The sequence below is a fragment of the Solanum tuberosum genome, unplaced genomic scaffold, assembly GCF_000226075.1.
Source record: "Solanum tuberosum cultivar DM 1-3 516 R44 unplaced genomic scaffold, SolTub_3.0 scf00133, whole genome shotgun sequence".
Taxonomy (NCBI): Eukaryota; Viridiplantae; Streptophyta; class Magnoliopsida; order Solanales; family Solanaceae; genus Solanum; species Solanum tuberosum.
The window spans coordinates 1,350,069-1,376,762 of record NW_006239056.1 but is presented as its reverse complement, the minus strand read 5'-3'; the positions used below and the strand labels follow the sequence as shown (position 1 = coordinate 1,376,762).

Here is a 26,694-nt window from a genome sequence, read left to right as displayed (position 1 = left end):
GCCATTCACTTAGTATGACGTAGTGCAATATTAAATATATATTGATATGTTGAAAACCTAAAATATACATTAAAAGATAAAATATCTCGTGTATAGGGATCTCAGGACTTAGCCTACACGTGCAACGCACGTGCAGTGAATCTAGTATATATATATATAAAAAGAATAAAAATTATGTAATCACATACTTTTTCGTTAATAAAAATCATATTAAAATTGAATATATTAGTTCAATCGAGATATATTTTATTCTACCATTAATAATGTAGAACAAAGGCATTTTTTGGAAAGGTAAAGGACGTAGACATGATATTTAGATCAAATTAATAAGAGAATGAAACGAGATTGAAAATAATCGATAGAACTCAGAAAAACAACAAGAAATGGGGCTAAAGATCCTTTTTTTGAGCTTGGTGCATTCCCTTACCTGAACGTATACACATGAGACCCACTGAACGTACTCTTGATGGAAACTTAAGGTAATTGGAAATTAATAAATGAACTTTGCTTGCAAATAAGTTGATAACATTCTCTTTTTATTTAATCGATAGTCAAATTAAAGACAATATATAATAGTCTTTTTATTTCAAATATGCTTGCGCTTTACTCTTGTCATGTTGCCACAATATAACTGTTTGTTTACCTTTAATACTGAATGCGTGTTGTGCAAGTTTGACCGGAAAACTGTTTGAATATTATACTTAAATATAGAAGATAGAGTTGAAATATGAATAATTTTTATGATCAAACTCACCGAGCCACTTGCTATAAATAGCAAAATATCAGCGCTAAGACTTTTTGTAAGAAATGAGTGAAGTAAAGCAACATCCCTGATGGATCTTCCATCTCCAATCTTGTTACAAATTCTCTCTACATTACCTCCTACCACACTCCTATACGTCAAAACCGTCTCCAAATCTTTTCTAAATCTAACCTTAGATTCCGAATTTACAAAACTGTCACGTTCAGCATCTCCAGCCAGCATCATCATCCACCAATTCCACTCTAATAGGACCAACACCTTAACGTTTTTGAAATTCGTAGTCGATAACAACTTTGATCATGATCCAATTGTTGACCTTGATCTGCAACTTTACTTTCCTGTTGATCCAGTTTTCCTAGTTGGATCGGTCCATGGTTTCGTTTGTTTTAATCACTTTTTCGGTGATGTTGATAGTATTTACATCCTCAATCCAACAACCAGAGAATATATCATCCTTCCTCAGCCACAACGTGTAAGAAAGTGGCCTAATTTAGTTACTTATGGCTTTGCTTTCGATCCTGTTAGGTTCGACTACAAAGTGGTTAGAATTTATCAAGAGGAAATTCGCGATACTAATGGTTTTCGTTATTACAAGTCTGAAGCTCAAGTTTACACAATTGGGAAATTAGGGTATTGGAGAAGTAGTGTAGAACATGTCATGTTCTGTTTTGGATGCAGGGCATATGGGGTGAATCTATATGGAAAGATTCATTGGTTGGTTTCTGATGCTAATGGAAATGAGTTAATGTGTTCGTTTAATTTGGAGAATGAGTTGTTTGAATCATTCCCAACTGCTGCTCCAGGGTACAGTAAGGAAAATTGTCCAAATTTACGAAGTTTGGGAGTGTTTGGACGTTGTTTATGTGTATGTGATAATAATGCAGATACTCATTTTGAGGTATGGGTGATGAAAGAATATGGAGTTACTGATTCATGGGTTAAACAGATTGTCATAAACAATGCTCCTGAATACAACGATTGGTTGTCCTATGAAATGATTAATCTGTTGAAAGTTTTGGAGGATGGACAAGTGTTGTTCTTGTGGCGTGACGATTTCTTGTTCTTGCACCATCCTGTGAAGAAAACTTTGAAAATGCTTGATGTCTGTGAAGGGAACTTGTTGGCATGTGGGCATGTATCAAGCTCCTTATCTCTCAAGAATTTTGAAGTAGAGGTTGTGAATGTCTTTTAGATTATTGTCAAAAAGGTGTGTATCGTACTTCTATAGTATATTGTTACCATTCTGTTTTATATATTTACTCATGTCAACTGCAATTCTTTGCTTTGAATTAAAAGTAATTTGGTTATGCAAAAACCTACAGCTGATAGCAAAGTCGCAACTTTATTTCTTAATCAAGCCCACTAAGTAGGCGTCATGTTTGATTATGACTCTGATTCAGGCCAACCCGACCCTTCATGGGCCTTTCCATAGGCAGGATGTTGGCATTACACTACATAAAGTAAATATCTCTAAATTAGGACAAGAAAAAACATGTATTCCCAATTATTCTAACCAAGTTATTAGCATTGGTCCTTAGGGACAGTAAGCCTGCAAGACCAAGTCATGTTGGCAAGCAAAGCTGATAACTCAAATTCTAGACTTTTGACCATTGATCTTGAAAGCGAAAGGTTGAAAATTCAATTCAATAAATATGGCATACGTAATGTTGAATATTCTTCCAAAGTGTTGAACAATTCAGCTAGCTAACTTGTTAAAAACATTTTGGACACAACATTTCTGGTACATGTTTCATTATCCAAAGAGTTGTAAGAAATGAGTATTGATGAAGCAACATCACTGGTGGATCTTCCATCTCCAATCTTGTTTGAAATTATCTCTAGATTACCTCCCACCACACTCTTATACTTCAAAAGCGTCTCCAAATCTTTTCTAAACCTAACCTTAGATTCCGAATTTTTAAAACTATCATGTTTAACATCTCCAGCCAGCATCATCATCAACCAATTCAGCTCTGATGAGCCTTCTAGTACCGACACCATTAAGTTCTTGAAATTTGAAGATGAGGATACTCATTCATATTGTCATGATCCAAAACTTGACCTTGATCTACAACATTACTTTCCTATTGATCCATTTTGGATGGTTGGATCGGTTCATGGTTTCGTTTGTTTTAATTACTTCCCTGATTATGTTGAAACTATTTACATCCTCAACCCAAGAACCAGGGAGTATATCATCCTTCCAGAGGCTGGAGGGATAAGAGAGTGGCCCAATGATGTCATGCATAGCTTTGGTTTCGATCCTGTTAGGTTCGAGTACAAAGTGGTTAGAATTTACCAAGAAGAAATTTATGATGATAATACTAGTTATTACAAGTCTAAATGTCAAGTTTACACAATTGGCAGAGGGTATTGGAGAAATGCAGGACATGTTATGTTTTCTTTCATGCCATATGGGGTGAACCTCTACGCGAAGATTCATTGGTTGGTTTATGATGCTAAAGGAAATGAGTCAATATGTTCGTTTGATTTGGAGAATGAGTTGTTTGAATCATTCCCCACGGCTCCAGGGCGCAATAAGAAAAGGTATTGGTATTCGCGAAGTTTGGGAGTCTTTGGACATTGTCTATGTGTGTGTGACAATTATGTAGATACTCATTTTGAGGTATGGGTGATGAAAGAATATGGAATTACAAGCTCATGGGTTAAAGAGATTGTCATAAACATTTCTCCTGAATGCAACGATTGGTTGGGCAATGAAATGATTTATATGTTGAAAGTTTTGGATGATGGAGAGGTGTTGTTCTTGTGGCGTGACGACTTCTTGTTCTTGCACCATCCTGTGAAGAAAACTTTGAAAAAGCTTGATGTCTGTGCAGGGAATATCTTAGCTTCTAGCCATGTATCAAGCTCCTTTTCTCTCAAGAATTTTGAAGGAGAGGTTGTGAATGTCTTTTAGATTGTCAAAATGCATGTATTGTGCTAGAGTATACTGTTTTGTTATTTCTTCATTTTGGTGACTCGAGTGCCTGCTTTGGATTAAAGACTCTGTATTCGAATTACTTACATGAAATAAAAAAGGTATAATACACAAACGTGTCATTTAACTTGGCTTTATCTGGAATTTGTGCTCTTTAACTTTGGGTATACACAAGTAGGCACTTAAACTTGTATAGAGTTGAACAAATAGACACAGTCGTCCTACATGACAATTTGTCTTCTACACGGCATCCTACGTGCAAGCGTCATGTTCGATTATGCTCTGACCCGGGCCACCCCAGCCCCTCGCGGGCCTTGCCATATTCTAGTTGTCATGTTGGCAAGCATAGCTGATAAGTCAAATTCTAGACTTTTGACAATTGATCTTGAAAGCTCATGGACTGGATCTAAAGATCTGATAGGAAGCAAGGACTTAGGCTCAGAGAACACATCAATAAATTATTCTAATACATGTAGTACTATAACCTCCGACTCTTGATCCTGATCTGCTGCACTGTTCATCATGAATAGATGGGCAAATAGAGCATTCCCCTTCTTAAGAAACTTATGCATAGCACCACTATTGATCATGGATCATGCTGAGCTTGCCCTCTTCAGAAATGCCCTTCAACACCAGTTACACAATTTATCTCATGGTCAAACTTAGTAGGGTTGTGCTTTTTCATCCAAACGAGATCATAGCCACCTAGTGGAATTACAAATAGATCTTCTTGAAATGTCCTAGCCTGCATTTTCCATTGGAATCTGAAACAAGAAGAGTTGCACATCACATAGTTGCCATCTGCTATTGTTACTCTCACAATGGGCAGTAACTAACTTGGTAACCAGTCCCTTTGACAGTATGAGCATCCATGAAACTATGGTTGCTCCCAAAGTCAATAAGCACAGTAAGGTTCCTATTCTTTATGGTACCCTTCACCAATATTGAATTGACCCCTCTATTGTGTCCAGACAAAGCACATAAGCACACAACTTCCACTATTGTTTGTTCCATATCACTTCAATTACCACATCTGGTGGAAATTCACTTATTTTTGTACTGGCCTCCAGTGTAACAGGGTTGTGCTCGCCTTACAAGGAGCATGTCAGCGTGGATGATTTAACGACATCCATCCTTCCATCCAAATGTTTCCCTTACAAGGAGCATGTCAAAATACTACTTCTTCATTTACGCCCACACTCCCAGGGTGGTTATAACAGTGATAACTGACCTGATGTCGTGGTTGAATCCTCGCCCTTGCTATTCATTAAACTGATTTCAATCTCGACTGCTCAATTTAAAAGAAACGAAATTAGCCTCCCTTCCTTTACTCAATTTCGACCCTCTACAACTACGTTTATTTATTCTTCTATATTGGACTTCTCATATCATAACATCTGCATTCACATTCAAACATCTTAATCTTAATGAAAATAAATTAGTACAGCCTGCTAGACCAAGTATAGTCGAGTAAATCCAGATCTAAAAAATGTATATACAAACTTTCACGAACAAATATTTTTAAAAGTAAATCTTTTTGGAAATACTAGAAATTAGAACCCAAAATCTCTAATATTGTTGCACCTTACTCTAGTTGTCATGTTTGCAAGCATAGCTAATAACTCAAATTTTAGACTTTTGACATTTGATCTTGAAAATGAAAGGTTTCTTGGACTTTTGATTTTCAATGAATATGGCATACGTAATGTTGAATATTCTTCCAAAGTGTTGAACAATTCAGCTAGCTAACTTGTTAAAAACATTTTGGACACAACATTTCTGGTACATGTTTCATTATCCAAAGAGTTGTAAGAAATGAGTATTGATGAAGCAACATCACTGGTGGATCTTCCATCTCCAATCTTGTTAGAAATTCTCTCTAGATTACCTCCCACCACACTCTTATACGTCAAAAGCGTCTCCAAATCTTTTCTAAACCTAACCTTAGATTCCGAATTTTTAAAACTATCACGTTCAACATCTCCAGCAGGCATCATAATCAACCAATACAGCTTGGATGCGATTTCTATTACTGATACCTTAAAGTTCTTGAAATTTGAAGATCAAGATACTGATCATTCATTTTGCCTCGATCCAAATGTTGACCTTGATCTACAACTTTACTTTCCTGTTGGTCCATTTTGGATGGTTGGATCAGTTCATGGTTTCGTTTGTTTTAATTACTTCCCCCATCGTGATCGTGTTGATACTATTTACATCCTCAATCCGAGAACCAGAGAGTATATCATCCTTCCAGAGGCTGAAGGGGTAAGAGGGTGGCCCAATGGTATTGTCACTTATGGCTTCGGTTTTGATCCTGTTAGGTTCGAGTACAAAGTGGTTAGAATTTACCAAGAGAAAATTTATGATGATTATTACAAGTCTAAAGGTCAAGTCTACACAATTGGCAAAGGGTATTGGAGAAATGCAGGACATGTTATGTTCTCTTTCATGTCAGATGGGGTGAACCTCTATGCAAAGATTCATTGGTTGGTCTATGATGCTAATGGAAATGAGTTAATATGTTCGTTTGATTTCGAGAATGAGTTGTTTGAATCATTCCCCACAGCTCCAGGGTACACTGAGGAAGATTGTCCAAATTTACGAACTTTGGGAGTTTATGGACGCTGTTTATGTGTGTGTGACAATTATGCAGATACTTATTTCGAGGTGTGGGTGATGAAAGAATATGGAATTACTAGTTCATGGGTTAAAGAGATTGTCATAAACATTTCTCCTGAAAGCAACGATTGGTTGCGCAATGAAATAATTTCTATGTTGAAAGTTTTGGAGGATGGAGAGGTGTTGTTCTTGTGCCAATGCGATTTCATGTTCTTGCACCATCCTGTGAAGAAAACTTTGAAAATCCTTGATGTCTGTGAAGGGAACATCATAGCATCTAGCCATGTATCAAGCTCCTTTTCTCTCAAGAGTTTTGAAGCTGAGGATGTGAATGTCTTTTAGATTGTCAAAATGTATGTACTGTTTTGTTATTTCTTCATTTTGGTGACTGTGAGTGCTTGCTTTGGGTTAAAGACTTTGTATTCTAAATAATTACACGAAATAAAAAAGGCATAATACATAAACGTGTTCTTTAAATTGGCTTCGTTTGGAATTTATTTTCTTCAACTTTGGGTGCACACAAGTAGACACTTAAACTTGTATAGAGTTGAACAAATAGACACACACATCATACGTGGCAATTCAACTTTATACAAATTTAATTGTCTACTTATGTACACTCAAAGTTGAAGGGCATCTATGCCCGTTGAAGCCATAAAGGACATATTTATGTATTATAAGTTACGAAATTGCCAATATAAGTTAACTAATCAACATACTCTTCTTAACTAGTACAGTAATATAATGACTCATATAACTACTACATAATTAAAATGCAACACTGACCTTGACTGGAACTTGCACACCAAAGACCATTTCTTCATTCTTCACGCGTATTCTCTCATGAAAAACTCTATTTAGACTAATCCTCCCACTTTGTCCTTTCATCATTTTTTCACCATGGCTAAATCTACAATATTTTTTCTCCTTTTTCTTTCATTTTCAGTGTTACTTCACAATGTTACTGCATCAGATGATATTAGGTGTTTGCAAGGACTGAAGGACTCATTTAAGGATCCTAATGGAAATTTGAATTCTTGGAACTTCTCAAACTACTCCATGGGGTTTATCTGCAAGTTCATTGGTGTCGGTTGCTGGAACGACCTCGAGAATCGGGTGCTCAGCCTCTCACTTCCAAACATGAATCTCAGTAGACAGCTCCCAGATGCCTTCAAATATTGCTCCTCTTTGACTTCTCTTGATCTCTCTGGTAACAAGTTCTCCGGTCCCATTCCTTCGGAGATTTGTAGCTGGACTCCTTTTTTAGTAAACCTCGACTTGTCCAACAACAGTTTCTCCGGCTCTATACCTGCTGAACTTGGAAACTGCACCTACCTGAACAAGTTGATGCTCAATAACAACAAACTCTCTGGAAATATTCCACCAGAAATCTCTCGATTAACGAGGCTTAAGGTGCTCTCCGTGGCCAACAATAATCTTTCTGGTAAAATACCACCATTTTCAGGATTGTCTGATTTTGAATATGGAGGAAACAGACATCTCTGCGGTGGACCATTAGCCAAATGTGGTTGAAGATGGCAGAAAGTTAGCCAAGTTTTGGCTAATTGTATCTTTTATAGCCTATCTAGATTTCTGTTTCCTGTCATTTCATAATTGTATTGTATGGTGAAAATGTCTACAATTCCATGCCTTTTAAGTTAACAAATGCAACACTGGCTTCTTCCTGTGTCCATTCCACAAGTTATTGTACACAACACAAAGGAACAGAAATGTTAATACTCGAACTATCATTGCCTTGCTCAAGACTGTTCTTCGCGTACAGAACAATTTATCAACAGAATACTAATCTACCATTTTTTTTACCCACTATACTACATCTAGGTTCCCACCAAACCCAGAAATCTACAAACTAGGCTGAAAAATTGAGTCATAGAAATGGCCGAGAATAATCAACAGATATCAGACATCTCACCAAAAGAATAAAAACAGAAAACACTCTCAAGCTGAAATTGATAAAGGGGAGATGACCGGAAAATCCAAAATCTGGCACACCTATTTTTTTTGGACGGAAATGAACAGCCATAGAGAAGTGCCTCCAACCAATCATTTAAGTTCTTTTGCGCTACTTGAAATGATCCTGCCTGATTATTGCAACAAACTCTGAATGCAAACTGTCCTCTTTCTGCTTCCATATTTCTCCGTTGGCATGTATTAACCATGATATTTGAGGGGAAAGTTGTGCGTACAAATCTGCAAGTAATATATGATATTTAAACTAATCAAAGACGTGCCCAAAAGCAACAAATTTCTGGTTGCAAGAACTGCAACAAACAAGAATATATACATTTAGAATGTCTAGACTATGATAAGTCTTCTATTAATGCTCTACAAAGAGAGTTATCAAGTATCACCTAAGTTTATCCACACCTATTACTACTTCATAACAACAAAGAGGGTTATCAAGTATCACCTAAAACTTTTATCACAATAGTCAGTATGTGTAACCTTTTTGCATTGTTGCACAGACTAGAATGATAAGGCACATGGATTTTTCTGATCAAGCTCAGTGTAAATACCTGTACTACTAGGAGGAGGGTCTGGATCTCTTGTACTATGAAGAACCAATGTACCAGAGAGCACAGTTAAAAAGCCACAAAGCGCTGAAACTATGTTGCTAACACTCTGACCAGACCAATCCTGAGAGAAAGACATGACATTAGAAATGAAAATGAGAGAAGGCCTCCTTGCATCCCGAACATAAACTTTCAGAATACCTTAAACATTATGGCACTGGCTAAAATTGTAAGTGATGTGAACATGGCATAATATATTGGAGAAACCACAGCAGTGTTAAATGTGTCCAATGCCTGCAAGAGTCAAATTCAGGCATTTGTCCAATTTACAATACAAGTCTAAGCCAAGATTCAATAACATGTAGTTTCTATAGTAATCCCTGTAAATATTAGCTCAAGCATTTGAACAAATGCCAATGAGTGTCAGTTCATAAGTTTTCCAATTACAATTGTACTTGTAAAAAGAAATGGATCTTGGGTCTTACTCAACCTCAAAAGATAGCTCAAGAGATCACCCATGTGGTGAGAATTGTTCAAGCCATATTAAAAAGATCTCTTCATACACTACCTCACGCCCAAGAATGGAGATCTAGTGTATGGGCAATTTAATAAGAGGAGCGTTGAAAAATGCTCTTTTACTAATTGTTGGTTTTTAGCAGAGAAATTTTGGAAAATAACAGAGCAAGACTGAGAGGAAAATGCTGCAATGCTATCAAAGGGAACTTTTTTATTCAGCTTACTCTACATTTACGGGGAACTTGAAATAAAAAACAGTAAAAATATGATCATTATCCTAGCCTGGAGTATCTTCATACAATCATATCTTGCCTTCACCACTATCCCAGTTAATATGGCATACTTTACTTTTTAGTCAGTCACAAGTCACAACAAAATGACACATTTCCTTATTTGGCAAATGTTTAATGACATTATCAACATTTTACCCATGCTGGGTCACACTTATTTGGCAAAAGGTCCACAAAAGTGTATTCTTCTATTTAAAAATTCATTTCTTTTAAGGGTAGTTTTGGAACATTGCAAAGTCTTCTCATATTGCATAAATGTTGTGCCAAGTCAAACTAATATCACATAAACGGGAGAAACTAATTACTAGAAATTAAGGCTAGCTAGCTAACAAACTTTAACTAAGATTTATTCAAAAACAACACAGCTAAACAAAGTTACTGTAGTCCAAAAGCATAATTCTAAGGGGTCGTTTGGTTTGAATATGAGTTATGATGGGATAAGTTATGTTGGGATAAGTTATGTTGGGATTAGTTATGATGGGATAAGTTGTCCTGGGATTATTTCTTATTGAGTGTTTGGTTTGTTATATTCAAAATAATATATATTGATAAATTTTAAGAACAAGTTGTTTGTTTACAAAATTACCCTTCACTTTATTTAAACTTTTTAAATATTTCTTTGTGAGCTTTAGTTATTCATTTTTTAAAATAAAACTTTTATTTTATTTAACTTAAATATTTTTGTTTATGTATTCCCATGATAAGTACCATGTGTATTTAAAAAAATAACTTTTTTTCTTATTTAGCTTAAAAATAGAACTTCCCTCTTAAGTTTATTAAAGAGAAGAAAATTTATGAGAAATCAAAATAAAATAAACATAAGAATTAGTCAAAATAATTCATAAATAAAAATTATATTTATATAGTATAATTTTTTAATAGAAAAATATGTATAATTATCATAAAAATAAGGAGTAGTAAATATTATTATACATGGTATTAAAAAAAGTGTAAATATACATAAATGTAAAAAATGATGTATAAAAAGGATTTAAAGGGACATATTTGTCATTTACCTATTTTATCTCGGGATAAGTTATTCCGGGATTACTATACCACCCATGGGGAGGGATAACTTATCCCGGTACTAATTATTAATCCCGGGATAAGTTATCCCGGACTTGCCAACCAAACAACATAATTTTTTTTTTATCCCATCATTATTTCCTTATCCCATCACTATTATTTCTAATCCCTCACACCAAATGAGCCCTCTAATAGTACTCTCAGACTTCAAACATCACTGCATACCAGTGTTTTCAAAAACGTTTTTGGGGCGAGTCTCAGGGCAGGGCGTACCAAAAACGCTCCGGAATGTAAATCAAAGACGTAGATCCATAAGGCGTAAGTTCTAAAATTTGAGGCATAAGCCTCGAGCATAAAAACGTAATTCCTGGGCGTAAAAACGTAGGCCCGGGCGTTTTTAATTTTTTTTAAACCTTTTTTGCTTTAAATCATATATTTTATTATTGGTGTAATGATATTTCTCAAATAGTAATTATTAATACTTTTTTTCTTCATTATTGATTATTAATATTTATCTCAAATAAATATAATTTCTATATATTATAGGTTATTTATAAAAAAATTATTTGTAAAAATCATTGAAAGATTTACTTTTGCTTATTTTATTAGTAATAAAACTATAAAATTGAATATACATGAGACTACGCCCCGTAGATTTATGGGACTTACGCCCCATAGATCCATGGGACTTACGCCCCGTGTCTCGGGGCTTACGCCTCGCCCCATACTGTATAAAGCGCCTCGCCTCACACCCCCGCCTTTTAAAACACTGCTACATACTATAAGGAGAAGTAGAAAGTCTACCTTATTTAAGTAATTTAGTTGAGTAATTATACATGTAACAGAAACCATCACAAACACCCAAGTTTGAAAATTTGCAGCTTGGTTTGAACCCTCCAATGTAAGCTTTATAGCTATACCGATAGCTTTGATGCTCATAACCTACAACAGAGCAACAAACAAACTTAAAATGACTGCTACATGCAATTTTTACCAATTGTACTTATGAGAAGGACTAGTTCCTATATTTTCTTTACTTCTCATGAGGAATAATTTTATCATATTTCATTGGCAACAGAAGCACTCTCTCTAAGTCAGTTCGGCAAAGAGAACTGCAATAGTAGCTCAATTAATACAAAAAAATTAAGAGAGGAACCAATTCATAAACTGTTATTTATCGAGTTTTTTAAGCAAAATACATGAGTATTATTCAAAAGATAGTGAATTCGATTGATAAAGAAGTCATAAAATAACTCGACCTCGAACTAACAATGACTAGATAAAAGCTTATTTCAACTAGCAACTTAGACTTATTTTAAATTTATGTAAAAGACAAAAACTAATAAAATAAAGTAATAGCACTGCAATCTTTTATTGAGTTACACACCTACTAGTCAAGGAAAAACAACAGCAACCCTGGATGCCTTATAAATTATAACAGATCAAAGTATAGTCACTTGTACAAGTATAGTGGCAGGAAAAGACATCTACTAGCATGCAAACACGTTACAGCACCCTAAAGCTCTGGAGTAATATTTCAAGTTCCATACATCCATTTATACCTAAATGAGAAGTTTTCTTTTACTTCAGTGACAACTAGCAATGGATAAGGACCCAGGACCAGTTTGACTCTTCACAACTTAAAAAATATGATCCATTTAGTGGTCAAATTATGCTATTCCAACACCAAGGAGAAAGATAGAATTTGGATAACGTTAAGTTTAAAAGATAAGGCGTCTTGCAAACTGTCAATTTAGCTTCAAGGTTAACTCAGTCAGTTCAGAGCTACAAACTAAAGCACGGTTGTGACACATGTTTCTTCCCTTCCTTCCTTCGCTTTCTTAATTCTTGAGTAGAAGTACAGACTCTGTAGGGATATAGATCAATACAATAGAGGCACTAACCGTCAAGGACCCAAAGATGGAGCAAACACCAATATAGACCATAATATTTGTCCGACCATAGCGAGGCTCACAATACAAGACTAGTACCAATGTTATTGCAACTGCTGATGCAGTGTACAAAAGAAAAGCTGCAAAACAAAGAGTGGAACATCAAAAAAATGATATATCAGCAAGGCAAATAAGAATGATCTTCAAGGAAATACAGCACAGTACATTAGCACACCTGGTTGTGTAGCTAATGCCCATATTTCATCCACTGAATTGAGATCATGTTCACGAGGTGCATGAAGAACAATGACAACGGAACCTACTATACATAAAAGACATCCTAATACTCCCAGTTTCTTCAATTTTTCCTTCAGTATGAAATGTGCTAGAACAGCACTGCAGCAAAGCGCCAAATTATATGGAAGAAAACCGAATAAGCCATTGCCCAGAAAATAATAAGGCCGAGTGGAAAATTTACCTCACAATTATACTTAAAGCTCCAAGCGGTGTCACAAGAACTGCTGGCGCATAAATGTAAGCCACGAAATTTGCAAATTCTCCAACAATCACTGCAAGGATTATGGTAAACATTGCACTCTATATTAGAATAACAAATTCAGGAACATATTCTCTAACATTTAAGAAGCAATTCAAGACTTACTAGTTACCATCCCAATCCACCAAAGAGGCTGCCGTAGATAACCATATCCGCCCGAGCCTTCAGCAAGAAACAAGTATCTTATTGTCAAATAGACAGAGCAACAGAGTTCATATAATCAGCTTTTAAACTAAATTCTATTTAATGCTGCTACAGAAAAGCATCTTCTATATATAAACTTTACAAGATGTCCCCAATATATCTACTTTTAATGTGTAAAGTAGCTGATAAATTACAATGTCAAGGAAATTCATTCAGCTTATTACAGTGCAGAATGATTTAAAAAATCCACTACACTGATCATTTTCAGTTCTTAAAGTCAAGATCCATTTATTATGTCTTGAGCTCATTTCTTCTCTGTAATACATGTATTAGTACTACCTAATACAGCAGTCTGTGTTTATTCGGAAATGATAGATCAAATAATTTGGAATTACCAACAACAATCATTTAGTGAAGCAGAAGCATGAGTGCATATATTTAAATTGTTGGCCCATTCTACAAGCGGTAACTATCAAAGGTATTAAGTTTAAACAGGTGCTGCTGGAGTCGCTCTGATTGCTAAAACAATGTCATTAGTCCTAGATAACTGCCACCGAAATCTAGGCAGCTGACTGGTCAACATTCAGAAGAATATGAATTCTTTTGCAAATACTTCTCCAATATTATTCAAGGACTACTTACTTGCATGATAAGTGTGAAGTGTCAATTCCAATATAAGTAACTTGATATTCATTTTCCCAGAAATGTACACCCAATACTTCCCTTTCGGAGAGAAGTGCAAATTCCATTCCTTGAGTTCCAGAACAAGTTTTCTTTATTCCCAAACGGATAACTGCTTTGTAAGATGCAATATCACCTTTTATAAGCAGTCATTGTGTATTAGTAATACTCATTGTGACTCTACATTTGCTGGAAGTGTTACCCCATTGCTCTTATTTTACAGTCGGGCACCTACAACATGGTGTACCAACAGAGCATAACATAATCTTAAACTGTACTTAAGCAGAAAACAAATGAAGTAAGAATTTTCAGGTGTAAAACATGTGTTTCACCCGCAAAACTAAAATGGGGACAGCAGAAAAGCAGGTACCACCATACCAGTACAAAAGCAAACCCAACATTATCAGTCTGTTACCACTTGATATTTCAAAGTAAGAAGTAAAAGAACAATCTATTCATCAAGCATAATCTCCAATTCCATACATCTATAAACAGCATCTGATATATGGTAAATTGGTAATGCAGTAAAATGGTTAGAAATATCAATCTTCAATCGACTAATTTTGACTTGATCATGTAATAGTCGGTGTCAGCTTTATGAGTCCACTATATTCATTCTACATATCTGGGCCCATTTCAATTTCAATACTACAGGAATTTTATATTAAGAAAAACTAGGGGTTTTCTAGAGTTAAGAGATTCTCCAAATGTCACACTTCTTTTCTGTACACTAACATACAAGGTTTTAACCTTATTCCCAATTAGCTAGCGTCATCTACAATAAATCATTTACTTCAACTGTGATTCTTACCTAATTTGCCTTAGTTGAGAGATTGTAGGGGTTTTGTTGTCATTGTTAGGATCGAAATTACCAAGTGTCATGAAGAAGCCAATAAAGCAAACATTGGACTATGATAGTATAACAAAGAGAAATATACCAAATACATAAAAATTTAACATGAAGAATTCACAAAGATAAAAAAAGAGTACAAACATATAAAGAGAATAACCTCACAAAATTCACTCGTAAAGAAGTTTACTTTTGCCCTAAACAAAATTCTCTTGAGACTACATTGTGCATGCTCTAAATTGAGAAGGAAATCCTCAATGAATAGAAATTCAAAACATGTTCTTCCAAGAAAAGGATTAGCCAAATATGGAAGATTCATACTTTCCTGATAAAATCTAGTTATCCTAAATGTTATATCCAAATATGATAAATAAATTAGGGCAAACACCTACAACAACCTGCGTTTGTATAATTTTAAGCAAGGTCAACCTTCCTAACCTTAGCAAGAAGTAATGCATTGCAACACACACATATAAAGAACTGAGCATATTAAACAACTTTAGCAAAACTACAAGGTAGAAGAAAACACACAAACATCGGCAAACTGAATGGGGACACAACTAAACCTCCATGAATCCACCACTAGAAGCATTGACAAAGTTCAAAATCAACAAAAAGCAATAGATTATTGACAATTAGACCTAAAAACACTTTGCTATCAAGAAAATGAATTACTCACTGGCCCGAGTACCAGAGGCGCCTGCCTTCTGAAGACCCTTCTTCTTGATAATGAAACTGGAACCAATAAAAGCGCTAGACGCCACAGCCAATCCAAAACCAGTCAAATTAGCACTGTACATGATCCCAATATTATATCTAAACTATTGGGCAACAATTTTGGAATTTAATTCTCATCTGAACTTTCCCAAGAACAAAACTTTCAACACCCAAAAGGTTCCCCTGGATATACTCAACAAGACAACACTCAAGTAAGACTAAAATAGCAAGAAAAACGAAATGGGCAAGTTTGAAATACTTAAAACCGCTGTAGCTTTACTCAATTACCCTATAATTGTAGAGCTGAGAATGAAAAAACAGCAAGAAAAACGAAATGGGTATATGAGAAAATTGGCGAAAACAGGTTTGAAATGGTGAGCTAACAGTGCAAGCTCGTTATAGACAATAATGGAGAATAGTATTACAATAAGCATAATTTTGTCATGCTTTGATTCGTTGCTTTGGGTTGATTTGGCTATGGTATGTCTTCGACAATTGGGCATAACTATGAATAAATCATACATTACGTGTAGCTTTTAATTAAGTGGTTTATTATAGTTTAATTATTTAAATTAGGTAGCTTGTAAAGTGTGGTGAGGAGGAAATGTTTTCTTAAAAAAAAATAAGTTGGTTTCTAATTTATTTTTTTATGATTTGTTGGTGAGTTGAAATGTTTGTTAGTGATTGATTGACGAATAATTTTATTTTTTTTAGAAAATATCTTTTATTTTTGTTAGAGATTACAAAATACTTTTTAGGAAAATAATTTCTGACCCGAAATCAAATTCGATAACTGATTCAAGACCCGATCTCGACACTCGAATCGAGATACGACCCAAAGAATAATAATTTGAGATTCGATCTCGACACTCGATCTGGGATTTAACCCTAACTCTCGACCCAGGACGACCTAAAATTCAAACTGAGACCCGACCACGACCCTGACCACAAGACTCAAATCGGGATGCGATATCGATGACCAATTCAGGATCCGACCAAGGAACTGACTCTGACTTCTGATCTAGGACCCTACATTTAACCCGAAACCCGACCCTAACCCTGACATCTGAATTGGGACGCAATCCTAACAATCGATGAGGGATCCAACCTAGGACCTGATCCTAACTCCCAAACTGGGACCAGACATTCGAAATAGGACTCGACTTTTGAATTGGGACTCAACCCTAACACTCAACCTTGAGTTCTAACTCAGGACTCGACCTCGAGTTCTGACTCAAGACTCGACCTCGAGTTCTGACTCAAGACTCGATGTCACGACCCAGGGGTACCCCTAGACGTAACATGGCGTACTTGACCCCGAAGGGATCGCATACAAGCCCTTAGCAAAATCATAACATAAGATCATAGAAAGTACGGAAAAATTTAAAACTTCTTTAAACCATACAATTGAAAACATTTTCCATAAACAAGCGGAAGTCTTTACTAACTCTTTGTCTCAAACCATCTATTAAAACTCTTGAATAAAAGACTTGGGACGCAGCCCACATAAATGTCTAAAACATAAGGAAAATGACATAAAGGAACATAAAGGGTTTGTCCTCGAAGCTATGAGGACTCACCAATTCTTCAACTCTTCTTGCACCTTAGGAACCTAGCCTCCAAAGCAAATCAATCTCCAACACCCTACATTTGATTAGAATGTAGGCAATATGCATTAGTACAAAATGTACCAAGTATAAAAGTTAACACAACATCATAAGAGCATCTCAAAATGGTTAGTCAACATAAGACATAAACATAAGAGATAATAACATAATCATAGCATAGCATAATCTCCATTTAAGCATCATATAATCATAAGCCAACATAAGACATAATTAATGAGCATAAGAGATAAGTCATATTCATATAAGCATAATTTACTCGTAGTCATCTATACCATAATAGCACCATTCTCAAGTAACCTCAAAAGCATACATGTGCAAAGCATGGATAGCATCCCATAATACTACCCAAGCCAAGTACCATTTTTTAGTCATCTTAATCATAGTCTATACACATGGTCAACTCTTAAGCTTCTTTACCATAAGGGTATTATACTCCTAAGTAACCTCAAAAGCATACATGTGCAATGTATGAAAAGCATATTCACAATAAGTATCACCTTGAAGTCAACATAGTCATACTTACCCTCCCTTAGTCTCACTCTTTAGCTTACTTCATATAGACAAGGGAACTACCATCCTTAGTCAAACATATCATGGAAGGCAACTACAGCACAACCCTATCTTAAAATACACCACTCATAAGAACTTTTTCTTGAATGACCCTAAGTCATACTTATGCAATGCACGAATAGCACCTCATAATACTACTCATGCTAAGTACTACTTTTAGGTTCTCATACTAATACTTCTTGATTTGGAACCTAGTTCCTCTCTTTAACTTTTAGAACACTATGAGGTACTGCCTTAAGCACATCTTAGTTCATTATTAGATTGAACCCTATGAGATACTACTTTTAGCATATCTAGGTTCATTTATACTCTTGAACACTACGAGGTACTTTATTAAGTACGTCTTAGTTCAATTATGCTTTAGAACACTATGAGATGCTTCTTCAAGCATGTCTAAGTTCATTGGATATGGAGATTGCTACTAGAAACCTTAACTCAACTATATGAAGGCTTTCATCTCATGAGACCTAACTTTGGGAAAATCCACACTCTACTACGTAAGAGTTCCCCCTTTATCTTGGATAGTCCTCACATCAACTAGGTGTGGTTCTCCTTTCTACTTGGAGCCCGGACCCTATCTTGTGTGACACTTCATCTCATCTTTAATATCCACTTGGAGCCAAGCATACACCCCAAGGTTTACTTGTTAAGCTTTGCTTAACATTCATATCTCATGGAAGGATGTCCTTGACAACCAATCCATATTCAAGTGATTCCATCACTTCATACTTTCAAACATTCATAAGGTAGGTTAGGTGAGTATAGGCCTTTCACCATAATCCAACCTATTAGACCTCTATTCTCTTTTAGGCTTTAATCTCAAGCCTAAGTGATTCAACATTCATGACTTCAAGCCTTACTCTCAAAGCTTTACTTCATTCTATCATCAATCATATCTAGATTACAAGACATTCAAGTAATAAGCTTCGTCTTAAGTGATTCTCATCACACTCTTCATTACTAGGTGATTCTTAGTCATAATTCTTCATAAAGGCTCAATTCCATCTTTACAAGTTAAGACCCATCATATTCAATAGAGTCTAGTTCAATTCATAATTATATTCCCCTAACCTTGAACCATTACTACTCATGTCATTTGATTTAAGAGGATCACTTTTGAACCTTCAATTTGACCTCTAATGGCATAAACCCACAAATATTACATTCATCAATTTAGACTAGGGTTTACCATAGAAATCACATAAATTCATCATAATATCACTAAACAAAGCTAAATCAACCATAATTAGGTATTATCCACTAGATTGGAATCATACCCACATCCTACCCACAATGTAAAAAGAACCCTAGTTAGATTTGGGTTTTTGATCCACAATTGGGGGATTACTAAAGGGGCTCTATAGGTGGAAGGACCCATAGATGCTAATCTAAACATACCTTAATCAATGCGCTAGCATAAGCTTTTAGCAATGAAACCTTTGATCTTGACCTTAGTTTTATGCCCTAGTTTCTTCTTCAATTAAGGTCTTTCTAGAGAGAGAAATATTTAAAAGAGGAGTGATTTGGGATTTTGATTTGGGTCTAGTGTAAAGTGACTTAAACTTGGGGGATAATGACTTAAAAGTATATATATATATATATATATAGGTGTATAAAACACATATAAAACGACCCCATTAATTAACTACACGTTTTGGAATTTACTAAACTAACATCGACTAGGTAGCCATGGTGCCAGGCACCACGCCCCTCTTCACGAGCCATCAAGGAAAGCACGGCCCGTGGTGGTGCCCATGGTCCCTTGACCATTGGCTCCCCTCAACTTTCCAAGCTCCCACAATTTTAAGGCATGACCACGAGCCTTCCCACGAGTCGTGGTCATGACCACTGCCGTAAAGTGTCTCGTGGTCCCTTGGACAGTAGCTAAACTTCATGGCTTCATCTCCCACAAGGCTAAGGGGTCTTCACGGACCGTGGTCATGACCACTGGTCGTGAAGGCGGTCGTGAACCCCTTAGGCAGTAGCTTGCCAAAGTTGAGCAATCTTGGCCCCTTGGCTTGGGCTTGCCCTTTTGCCTTGGCACTTGCCCTTCCCATGCTCAACCAAACTCTAAATGGTCTTCTAAGCTACAAGGTCTAACACGTACCTTGACGTTCAACTACTAAACCCCTTCATTCCAAGCACGTAAAGTCTCATCTACGACCATAATTCCAACATCACCCTCTAGAATCCTAGCTCTTGGCTCTAGTTTAGTCTACTAATTTCTGGGGTGTTACACTCGACCTCGAGTTCTGACTCAAGACTCGACTTTCAAATAGGGATATGATCCCAACTCTCAACTCGAGATGTGACTTCTGAATTAGGATTCGGCCTCGATCTTGACTTAAAACTTGACTCCAACACCTGATTCGGAACTTCACCCTAACACATGTCTCGAGATCAGACCTCGAATCCTAACCCAGATCCGACACCAAATCGAAACCCAACCCCAATCCAATCCGGGACTCGAGAGTTTATTCTTCTTTGATACTATTACATTATATTTATATATTAATAGGTATTATGAATGACTATTTTATTCCTTCAATGAGTCACTCACTAGTCCCCCAGGCCCCATGATACCATCAAAATATATTTATATGTTGGCATGGTATCTTGAAGAATTGCTTTGGTTCTCTATGATATAATCATAATCTATATATATATTGACATGGTATCACTGAGGTTTGCTTCAGTCTTTAATGATATTATTTCAGTATATAGTATTTCTATGTTATAATGGTATCATTTATGTCTGTTTCAGCCCTTTCATGAGACCCCCCTGAATCATCTGTGATACCATCATAGTATATTTGTATATCAACATGGTATCATTGAGATATCCTTCATCATTCAGTAAGATACTCATCAGTCCTTCATGATACCATAATAATATATTCATATACTATTATGGTATCATTGAGGTTTGCTCTGGTCCTTCATTGAGACTCTTCAGTCCTTTATGATGTCATCACAATATATCTATATACTGACATGATATCATTGAGGTATATCATTTTTAGCAAATATGATACCCTATTATATACTGGTAAAGTATCATAGAAAATTGATTCATTCCTTAAAAATGAGGTTCAGTCCTTAATGGCATCATTCTGATATATCATACACTGGTAAAGTATCATAGAAAATTGGTTCATGTCTTAGGAAAGAAGTTCAGTCCTTAATGATGTCAACCCGATATATATCATATACTGAAATAATATCTAGATGATAAAATTTATTTTTATATTTCAAATTTTATATTTGTTTTAACAAGTTTTACTTGTACATGAAAAGTATTTATAGATAATAGTGTCATATTTTGGATGTGAAATAAAATTTTAAAAAAACTCCTATTAATTCCAACAAAAGCCATCGTGGGCCTAAATCCAGTGTCTAAGTGGGCTAAGACAATTCTCAAGCCCATGACAACCCCTCATAAAAGCTTTTACCTTTTCTTTTTTTTAATAGTTTTTAGTCTTTTTAGTAATACACTCATAGATATCCATTCAATTAAAATAATTTTACAAAAAAGTATCCACTAATTAACAAAAACAAAATAGACTAGAACATAGGGTGGAATTGATCAAACAGGTAACTCAATGTATATACATACATCTTTTACCCTTTTCTCAGAAAACACACCGTGAATCACTAAATAACTTTGACATTCTCCTCGATGGAACATTTCAAATAGTTGAAGATCATTACATATAATAGTCTAATTTCTTTATCTCGTGTTGTTTCGACTAACATTTAAAAATACGTATTGACTTGAACGTCGAACTAGTTAGTTTTCATAGTCATTTTAGGTGGGACGGATCAAGAATTGAATCGGACTTAGGGTTGAGTTATAAATAAATTTAAATATTGATTTTAATTTTAGTGTCACGTCAATAAATAGGTATCAAAAAATGTATTTCCAACTAAAATAACCATGAAAATTATTTAGGCAAGTCGGATGACTATGGAAACTAACTACGCAAAGTTGAATAATTTTTTAAAACAAAATAATGTCGAGTGACTTTGATAGTCAATTAGCAAAGTTGAGTGATCATCTAGCTAGGCATTCAACTCCGGAAAAGACGTTAAAGACACGAAACACATAAAATGCTCTCACAATAAGCATAAAAAGATTAGGAATATGTGATCTATTAATGACCTTAGAGTTAATTATATATCAGTAGTACTTAGTTTCCAATTGTAATATAAAATATTGCAAGATCAATGCAGGATAACACGACGATTATTCTTTGCAGCACCAATTTATGTACTATACAAATGTTTCTTCATCACTTTGAAAAGAAGTTAGGGGATCCAACATAAATAGTGGTCAACAATATATTGTTCTTTTGTATTTTATATTTTTTTTGTCAACAAGATATTTATATTAAATTACTCAATATGCATCAATACATAAAAGTGATAGCGTTGAATATTCGTTGGCAGGGTTAGGGGAGGAGATATATTAGTAGTACTATTACAATCATCCGAGATACACGATGGCTTAGTAAGTCTAATAAAAAGAGTTTGCATTTTATCTATTTTTAATTTATCCGAGACAAATACCGATGAAACTTGGAGATAACAACTTTCTAACACCAAAGAAAATTAATTTATGTAATTTTAGATTCTTTTCTTGCTAAAATATTTGTCACTTAGTTCACCTCGTTGAAGCTATGATGTAGTGTGTGTGTTTGTTTATGCAAAGTTTTAATTCAAAGAATTTTTCTTTATTTATAATTAAAGTTTGAAAAAAGGGATACTTTAAAAAGTGAATGCTTGTAAATCCACTATGTTTTAAGATATATAAAACACTTTTAAGATTCATCCGTCAATATTTTATCTCATGTAAGGTTCCTATAATAAAGAAAATTAAACAGAAAACAACACAATACTATGACATAATATTGTACTATACCACCGATATGGCCTATGAGTTGTGGTGCAGTAGCAGTCGAGATTATTTCACTCTTAATCAGAAGTTTTGGTTTTCGAGCCTGCAATATGGAGAAAAAGTGTCACTTTCAATGAATCATATAGTACGCGATCCAAATTTAGTCAAAGCTTGTGATATTAAAAAATAAAATTGCACTATACCTTATTCATGTGTCACTAGAAAAGATCAGGGATGTATAAAATTAGGAGTTGTTTTTTAATAATTTTCTTAAACAATCAATTTTCTAATAAAACAATTTCAAATCATGATACTTTAACAAAATATATGCTTTCTTCCTTTATCAATCTGACTTTCTTATTATATTAATGGAATTATTCTTCAGCTAATGCTTTTATAAAACTAATCCCTTACGTTTTGTTCTCTTCATCACTCTTGTAATAGGATATCTTTTAGTAAAAATAAATCTCAATTTTTACAGTTATTAGGTTAGAAAAAAGTAACAACTTGTAAGTTTGAAGCAAGAAAATCTTACAAATTTGATGCATTTTAGTGACATGTATAGTACTGATTTATTTAAAGATAAATACATATTCGAACATATATAATAAAAATATATATCTCATAAAATGAATTATTATTCATTAAAAATAAACACTAAATTGATATATATATATATATATATATTGAATTGATCTCATCATGATCAACTCAAATGCAGTCAAAAGTCATGCGAATTTTGCTTCAATTCTACATGAAAAGAAGAAAAGAGAACATGATTGTATAGTAATTAGTACATAGCATAAACAAATATAATATCACATATGAAAAATATTAGTATAGCAAATGAAACTAAAAATATGAAAGAATAAATTACCAATTCATGTTATGTTAATTTCATTAAGTACATAAAATTGAAAATGGTTGAAAAGAAGAAATGAGTTAAATTCTGAAAATTATATAGTAAGTAGATTTTTTTTATAACTCCTAAAAAAAGTTATCTTTGAAATTAAGTACATAAACTAGAGTATACTTTTTTGGAGTACATCAATTAGAGTATACTTTTTTCATGTTCCGTTATTAGCGATATTCATATTTTTTTTAATTTGAAAGTGTAATGTAAATTTAGCCATATGAGAAAATATGTAATGATGGAGACAATTCTAACACTAAAAATTGTTGGATTCTATATCTTTTTTATTTATTTTTGGACCAAGTAGAAAGGATATCCTATATTTTCATTTGAAATTCCACCAAGTTACACAACTTAATGCTACTACTACTGTCATCCTCCAAATATCAAAATTCAAAATCAATCATCATATGTTCAATCAAACACTAAAATAATGTATGCATCAGCTTTATATATTATTAATATACGTATTTTGTTTGATACACTTCTTCGATCTATGTATAACTAATATTTCTATTAGTAATACACTATATTGTGTATTGGAGAGTGTATTAGTAACAGTGGCGGAGTCAAAATTTTCGTCAAGGATGTTTATACTTAGAACAAGTAAAAAAATAAACCTTGCTAATCTGGATTTTACCTAAAAAGTGGAACTTAACTTTTTTTTAAAATAAAATGCTTAAGTTTAGGCTTGAACAAATGCCTCCGAGGCGAATTTGAACAACTTTAACTAGTGGGCTATTTTTTTTTTACTATGTCAAGAGTGTTTAACAATTAGTATATATCCAAAAATATTGATATTTAACATATATACTCACAAAAAAATTCTGACGAAGGTTGTTGATCTGACCACCCTTGTTAAGGTGTAGCTTCGCCCCCGATTAGTATTACTATGAATTTCTGTGCATTAGTAATGCCATCAGTTCTAATGCATGCATTAGCAATTAGCATGATTAAAGATACAACTGTCCCTCAAAAACTTTTTCACATTCTTTCGACTATATTTGTGGAGGGTACTTTTGTAAGCAAATATTTTTTTAAAAAAAATTATGCAATGCATGATATTTTTAGTACATCAAACCAAACACTGCATAATAAAAATCTCGACATAACTAATACAAGCATTACTAATACACTATATTTTACATTATTTTTATACACTTTACCAAACGACTCCTTAATGCTTTTATCTCTTAGAGCCGTTCAATTTTATTTTGTCATATAAAAATCACTCAATAATGACAACTATTTCGGACTCATATTAATTTTGTTTTGTAACAGAAAATTAAAGTCACTCCATTATTATCATTTCATCTACACATTCAACCACTTGGAGCGTTATTTTTAATAGATATTGTTGACTTAATTTTTCTTATGATAAATGCTAAAAAAAATAAAAGGTTATTTATTTGTGTGATTTTTTTATTAAAAAAAAAACAAAATTAAGTAACTTTATGAGATAACTACATTTATCAAGTGACTTTTATGTTACAAAATAAAGTTTAGTAACTTTTCAGTAAAACATCTATTAATATTCTTTGTCATTATCAAACACATCCTAAAAAAATAAGTTAATTACAAGGCGGTGAATGAAAATGACATAGAGTGGGGTAGTGAAAAATATACGGATAACCAATTTTAGATTTAGGATCCTCATTTAAATCATAGATGTATTTTATAACTTTTTTGTTAGATTTTTCACTCTAAAAATACTTTCAATTTACACAACTGAAGTTGAAAATTAAATTTTGGTCCAAAGCTAAAATTTATGCCTGAGGAGTATTAAAAATATCTCCAATTATTGTGCAATCCCAACTGCATAACTTCAGATTGATTCAACAATTGTCCATATCTACATGAAAAATAATTTAAAGAAGCAATTGACAATTAACATCATTAGCTTATTGAGTCATATGTTTTTTTTTTATATATATTATACTCCATATATAAAAACGAAAAGCATATCGAGGAATATTATAGCTAGTCCTAATAATATTCAATTTATTATCTTACAAAATTCATGTGCATACAAAATAAGGCGGCTTTAAGATAATTTTATAAAATAGCTAGCAATTTATGTTAATTCTTCTTGAAAGAAAATTAAATGAAGCATCTTAGACCCTTCCAAATCAACTTCCATTTTGAAGAAAGAGAACAAAAACTCGAGCAAGTTTTTGGATAAAGACATCACATAATTTTATAATTTTAAATATTATCAAAATATTTATAATATTATATGTTTATTTTTTGCACTTAAAATACACCTAGGACAACATCAAGTTTCTTTCAGTGGGGTTAGGAGCATAATACAAGATAAACATCATTTTTGCTCATTGTTTTTTTTGAACTTCTCTCCGATTAACTTTCTGTTACATATTAGTTATCATATTTTTTTTCCTGAGCCTTTTTGAAATTATACATAAAAAAATATAGTATTTCATTAATTTATTCTTAACTCTTATATACATTTTAAAAATTATAAAATTTATTCAGCAATGTGTTGATAGACTCATATACTCATGCCTCGAAAAGAAAAGACATCCGTATGAGAGTTTGTTTGCCCTTTGAGATAAGTTTATAAGTATTAATTTTTTAGACTTTTGGCTTGAAATTAAGATAGTTTATTGTATAAAGCATGCTATGGATCGGACGTATTGTATAAAGCATGCTATTATTTTCATAAATTGATTTCTATTCATTGTTTGTTCACGAAGATGTTGAGATGAAAAACATGGCATTGAAAATGACGGATAAGTTTGATAATAATGTCTTTCAATATAGTAAGACTTACTCCCTTTGTCTCTAATTACTTGCCCATTTTTGAATTGACACACCTATTAAGAAAACAATTATTGACATGGTGAGTTTAGCATTTCATCCCTGTTAATTATGATGTAATGAATTAGGGTGTGTTTGGTATGAAGCAAAATGTTTTCCTGAAAAACAAGTAGATTTTTGACTTATTTTCTCAGGTTTGGTTGGTGAGTAGAAAAGATTTTTAAGTGTTTGATTTATGAATGAAAAATGTTTTTGAGAAAATATCTTTTATTTTTACGAGAGAGTAGAAAATAATTTGAAATTGAAAATACTTTTTAAGAACAAAATTAATTTTTTTGGGGGGGTTGGGGGGCTGGTAGGAGGGCTAGCCGGGGGT

General features: G+C 33.8%; 5 protein-coding genes across 8 annotated transcripts; 4 read left to right on the top strand and 1 right to left on the bottom strand.

The window, feature by feature from the left end:
• The first annotated feature begins 833 nt into the window (after positions 1-833).
• On the top strand, positions 834-1,955 carry LOC107061302 (F-box/kelch-repeat protein At3g06240-like). Its single transcript, XM_015310325.1, has one exon. The coding sequence runs from the start codon at positions 834-836 to the stop codon at positions 1,953-1,955; it is 1,122 nt and encodes a 373-aa protein (XP_015165811.1).
• A 582-nt stretch (positions 1,956-2,537) lies between these two features.
• On the top strand, positions 2,538-3,683 carry LOC107061301 (F-box/kelch-repeat protein At3g23880-like). Its single transcript, XM_015310324.1, has one exon. The coding sequence runs from the start codon at positions 2,538-2,540 to the stop codon at positions 3,681-3,683; it is 1,146 nt and encodes a 381-aa protein (XP_015165810.1).
• Positions 3,684-5,519: 1,836 nt separating this feature from the next.
• LOC107061300 (F-box/kelch-repeat protein At3g23880-like) lies at positions 5,520-6,668 on the top strand. The gene has a single exon (XM_015310323.1). It carries the CDS (start codon positions 5,520-5,522, stop codon positions 6,666-6,668), a length of 1,149 nt encoding a protein of 382 aa, XP_015165809.1.
• A 558-nt stretch (positions 6,669-7,226) lies between these two features.
• LOC107061299 (probable inactive receptor kinase At1g27190) lies at positions 7,227-7,859 on the top strand. The gene has a single exon (XM_015310322.1). It carries the CDS (start codon positions 7,227-7,229, stop codon positions 7,857-7,859), a length of 633 nt encoding a protein of 210 aa, XP_015165808.1.
• A 194-nt stretch (positions 7,860-8,053) lies between these two features.
• LOC102596564 (probable magnesium transporter NIPA6) lies at positions 8,054-16,036 on the bottom strand. 4 transcript variants are annotated; one of them, XM_006351118.2, is made up of 10 exons: positions 15,495-15,580; positions 13,927-14,196; positions 13,246-13,302; positions 13,063-13,153; positions 12,820-12,980; positions 12,597-12,724; positions 11,497-11,634; positions 9,062-9,154; positions 8,864-8,984; positions 8,054-8,537 (listed from the first exon to the last, which is right to left on the bottom strand). In XM_006351118.2, the coding sequence occupies exons 2-10, from the start codon at positions 13,976-13,978 to the stop codon at positions 8,410-8,412; spliced, it is 969 nt and encodes a 322-aa protein (XP_006351180.1). In that variant the 5' UTR covers positions 13,979-14,196; positions 15,495-15,580; the 3' UTR covers positions 8,054-8,409. The 4 variants fall into 4 exon arrangements, with proteins under 4 accessions (XP_006351180.1, XP_006351179.1, XP_015165864.1 ...); XM_006351117.2 differs by lacking the exon at positions 13,927-14,196 and having other exon boundaries at positions 15,495-16,035; XM_015310378.1 differs by lacking the exon at positions 13,927-14,196 and having other exon boundaries at positions 8,054-8,540; positions 8,870-8,984; positions 15,495-16,035.
• Between the last annotated feature and the right edge of the window lie 10,658 nt (positions 16,037-26,694).

Excerpts from the sequence above, each read along its gene's own strand:
- LOC102596564 (XM_006351117.2), bottom strand. The coding sequence starts at position 15,615 with ATGTACAGTGCTAATTTGACTGGTTTTGGATTGGCTGTGGCGTCTAGC. Across the intron at positions 12,981-13,062 it reads GCTTTAAGTATAATTGTGAG|TGCTGTTCTAGCACATTTCA; the intron begins GTAAATTTTCCA and ends GCTTTGCTGCAG. Across the intron at positions 8,985-9,061 it reads CCAGTGCCATAATGTTTAAG|GATTGGTCTGGTCAGAGTGT; the intron begins GTATTCTGAAAG and ends TCTTTCTCTCAG.
- LOC107061302 (XM_015310325.1), top strand. The coding sequence starts at position 834 with ATGGATCTTCCATCTCCAATCTTGTTACAAATTCTCTCTACATTACCT.
- LOC107061300 (XM_015310323.1), top strand. The coding sequence starts at position 5,520 with ATGAGTATTGATGAAGCAACATCACTGGTGGATCTTCCATCTCCAATC.
- LOC107061301 (XM_015310324.1), top strand. The coding sequence starts at position 2,538 with ATGAGTATTGATGAAGCAACATCACTGGTGGATCTTCCATCTCCAATC.
- LOC107061299 (XM_015310322.1), top strand. The coding sequence starts at position 7,227 with ATGGCTAAATCTACAATATTTTTTCTCCTTTTTCTTTCATTTTCAGTG.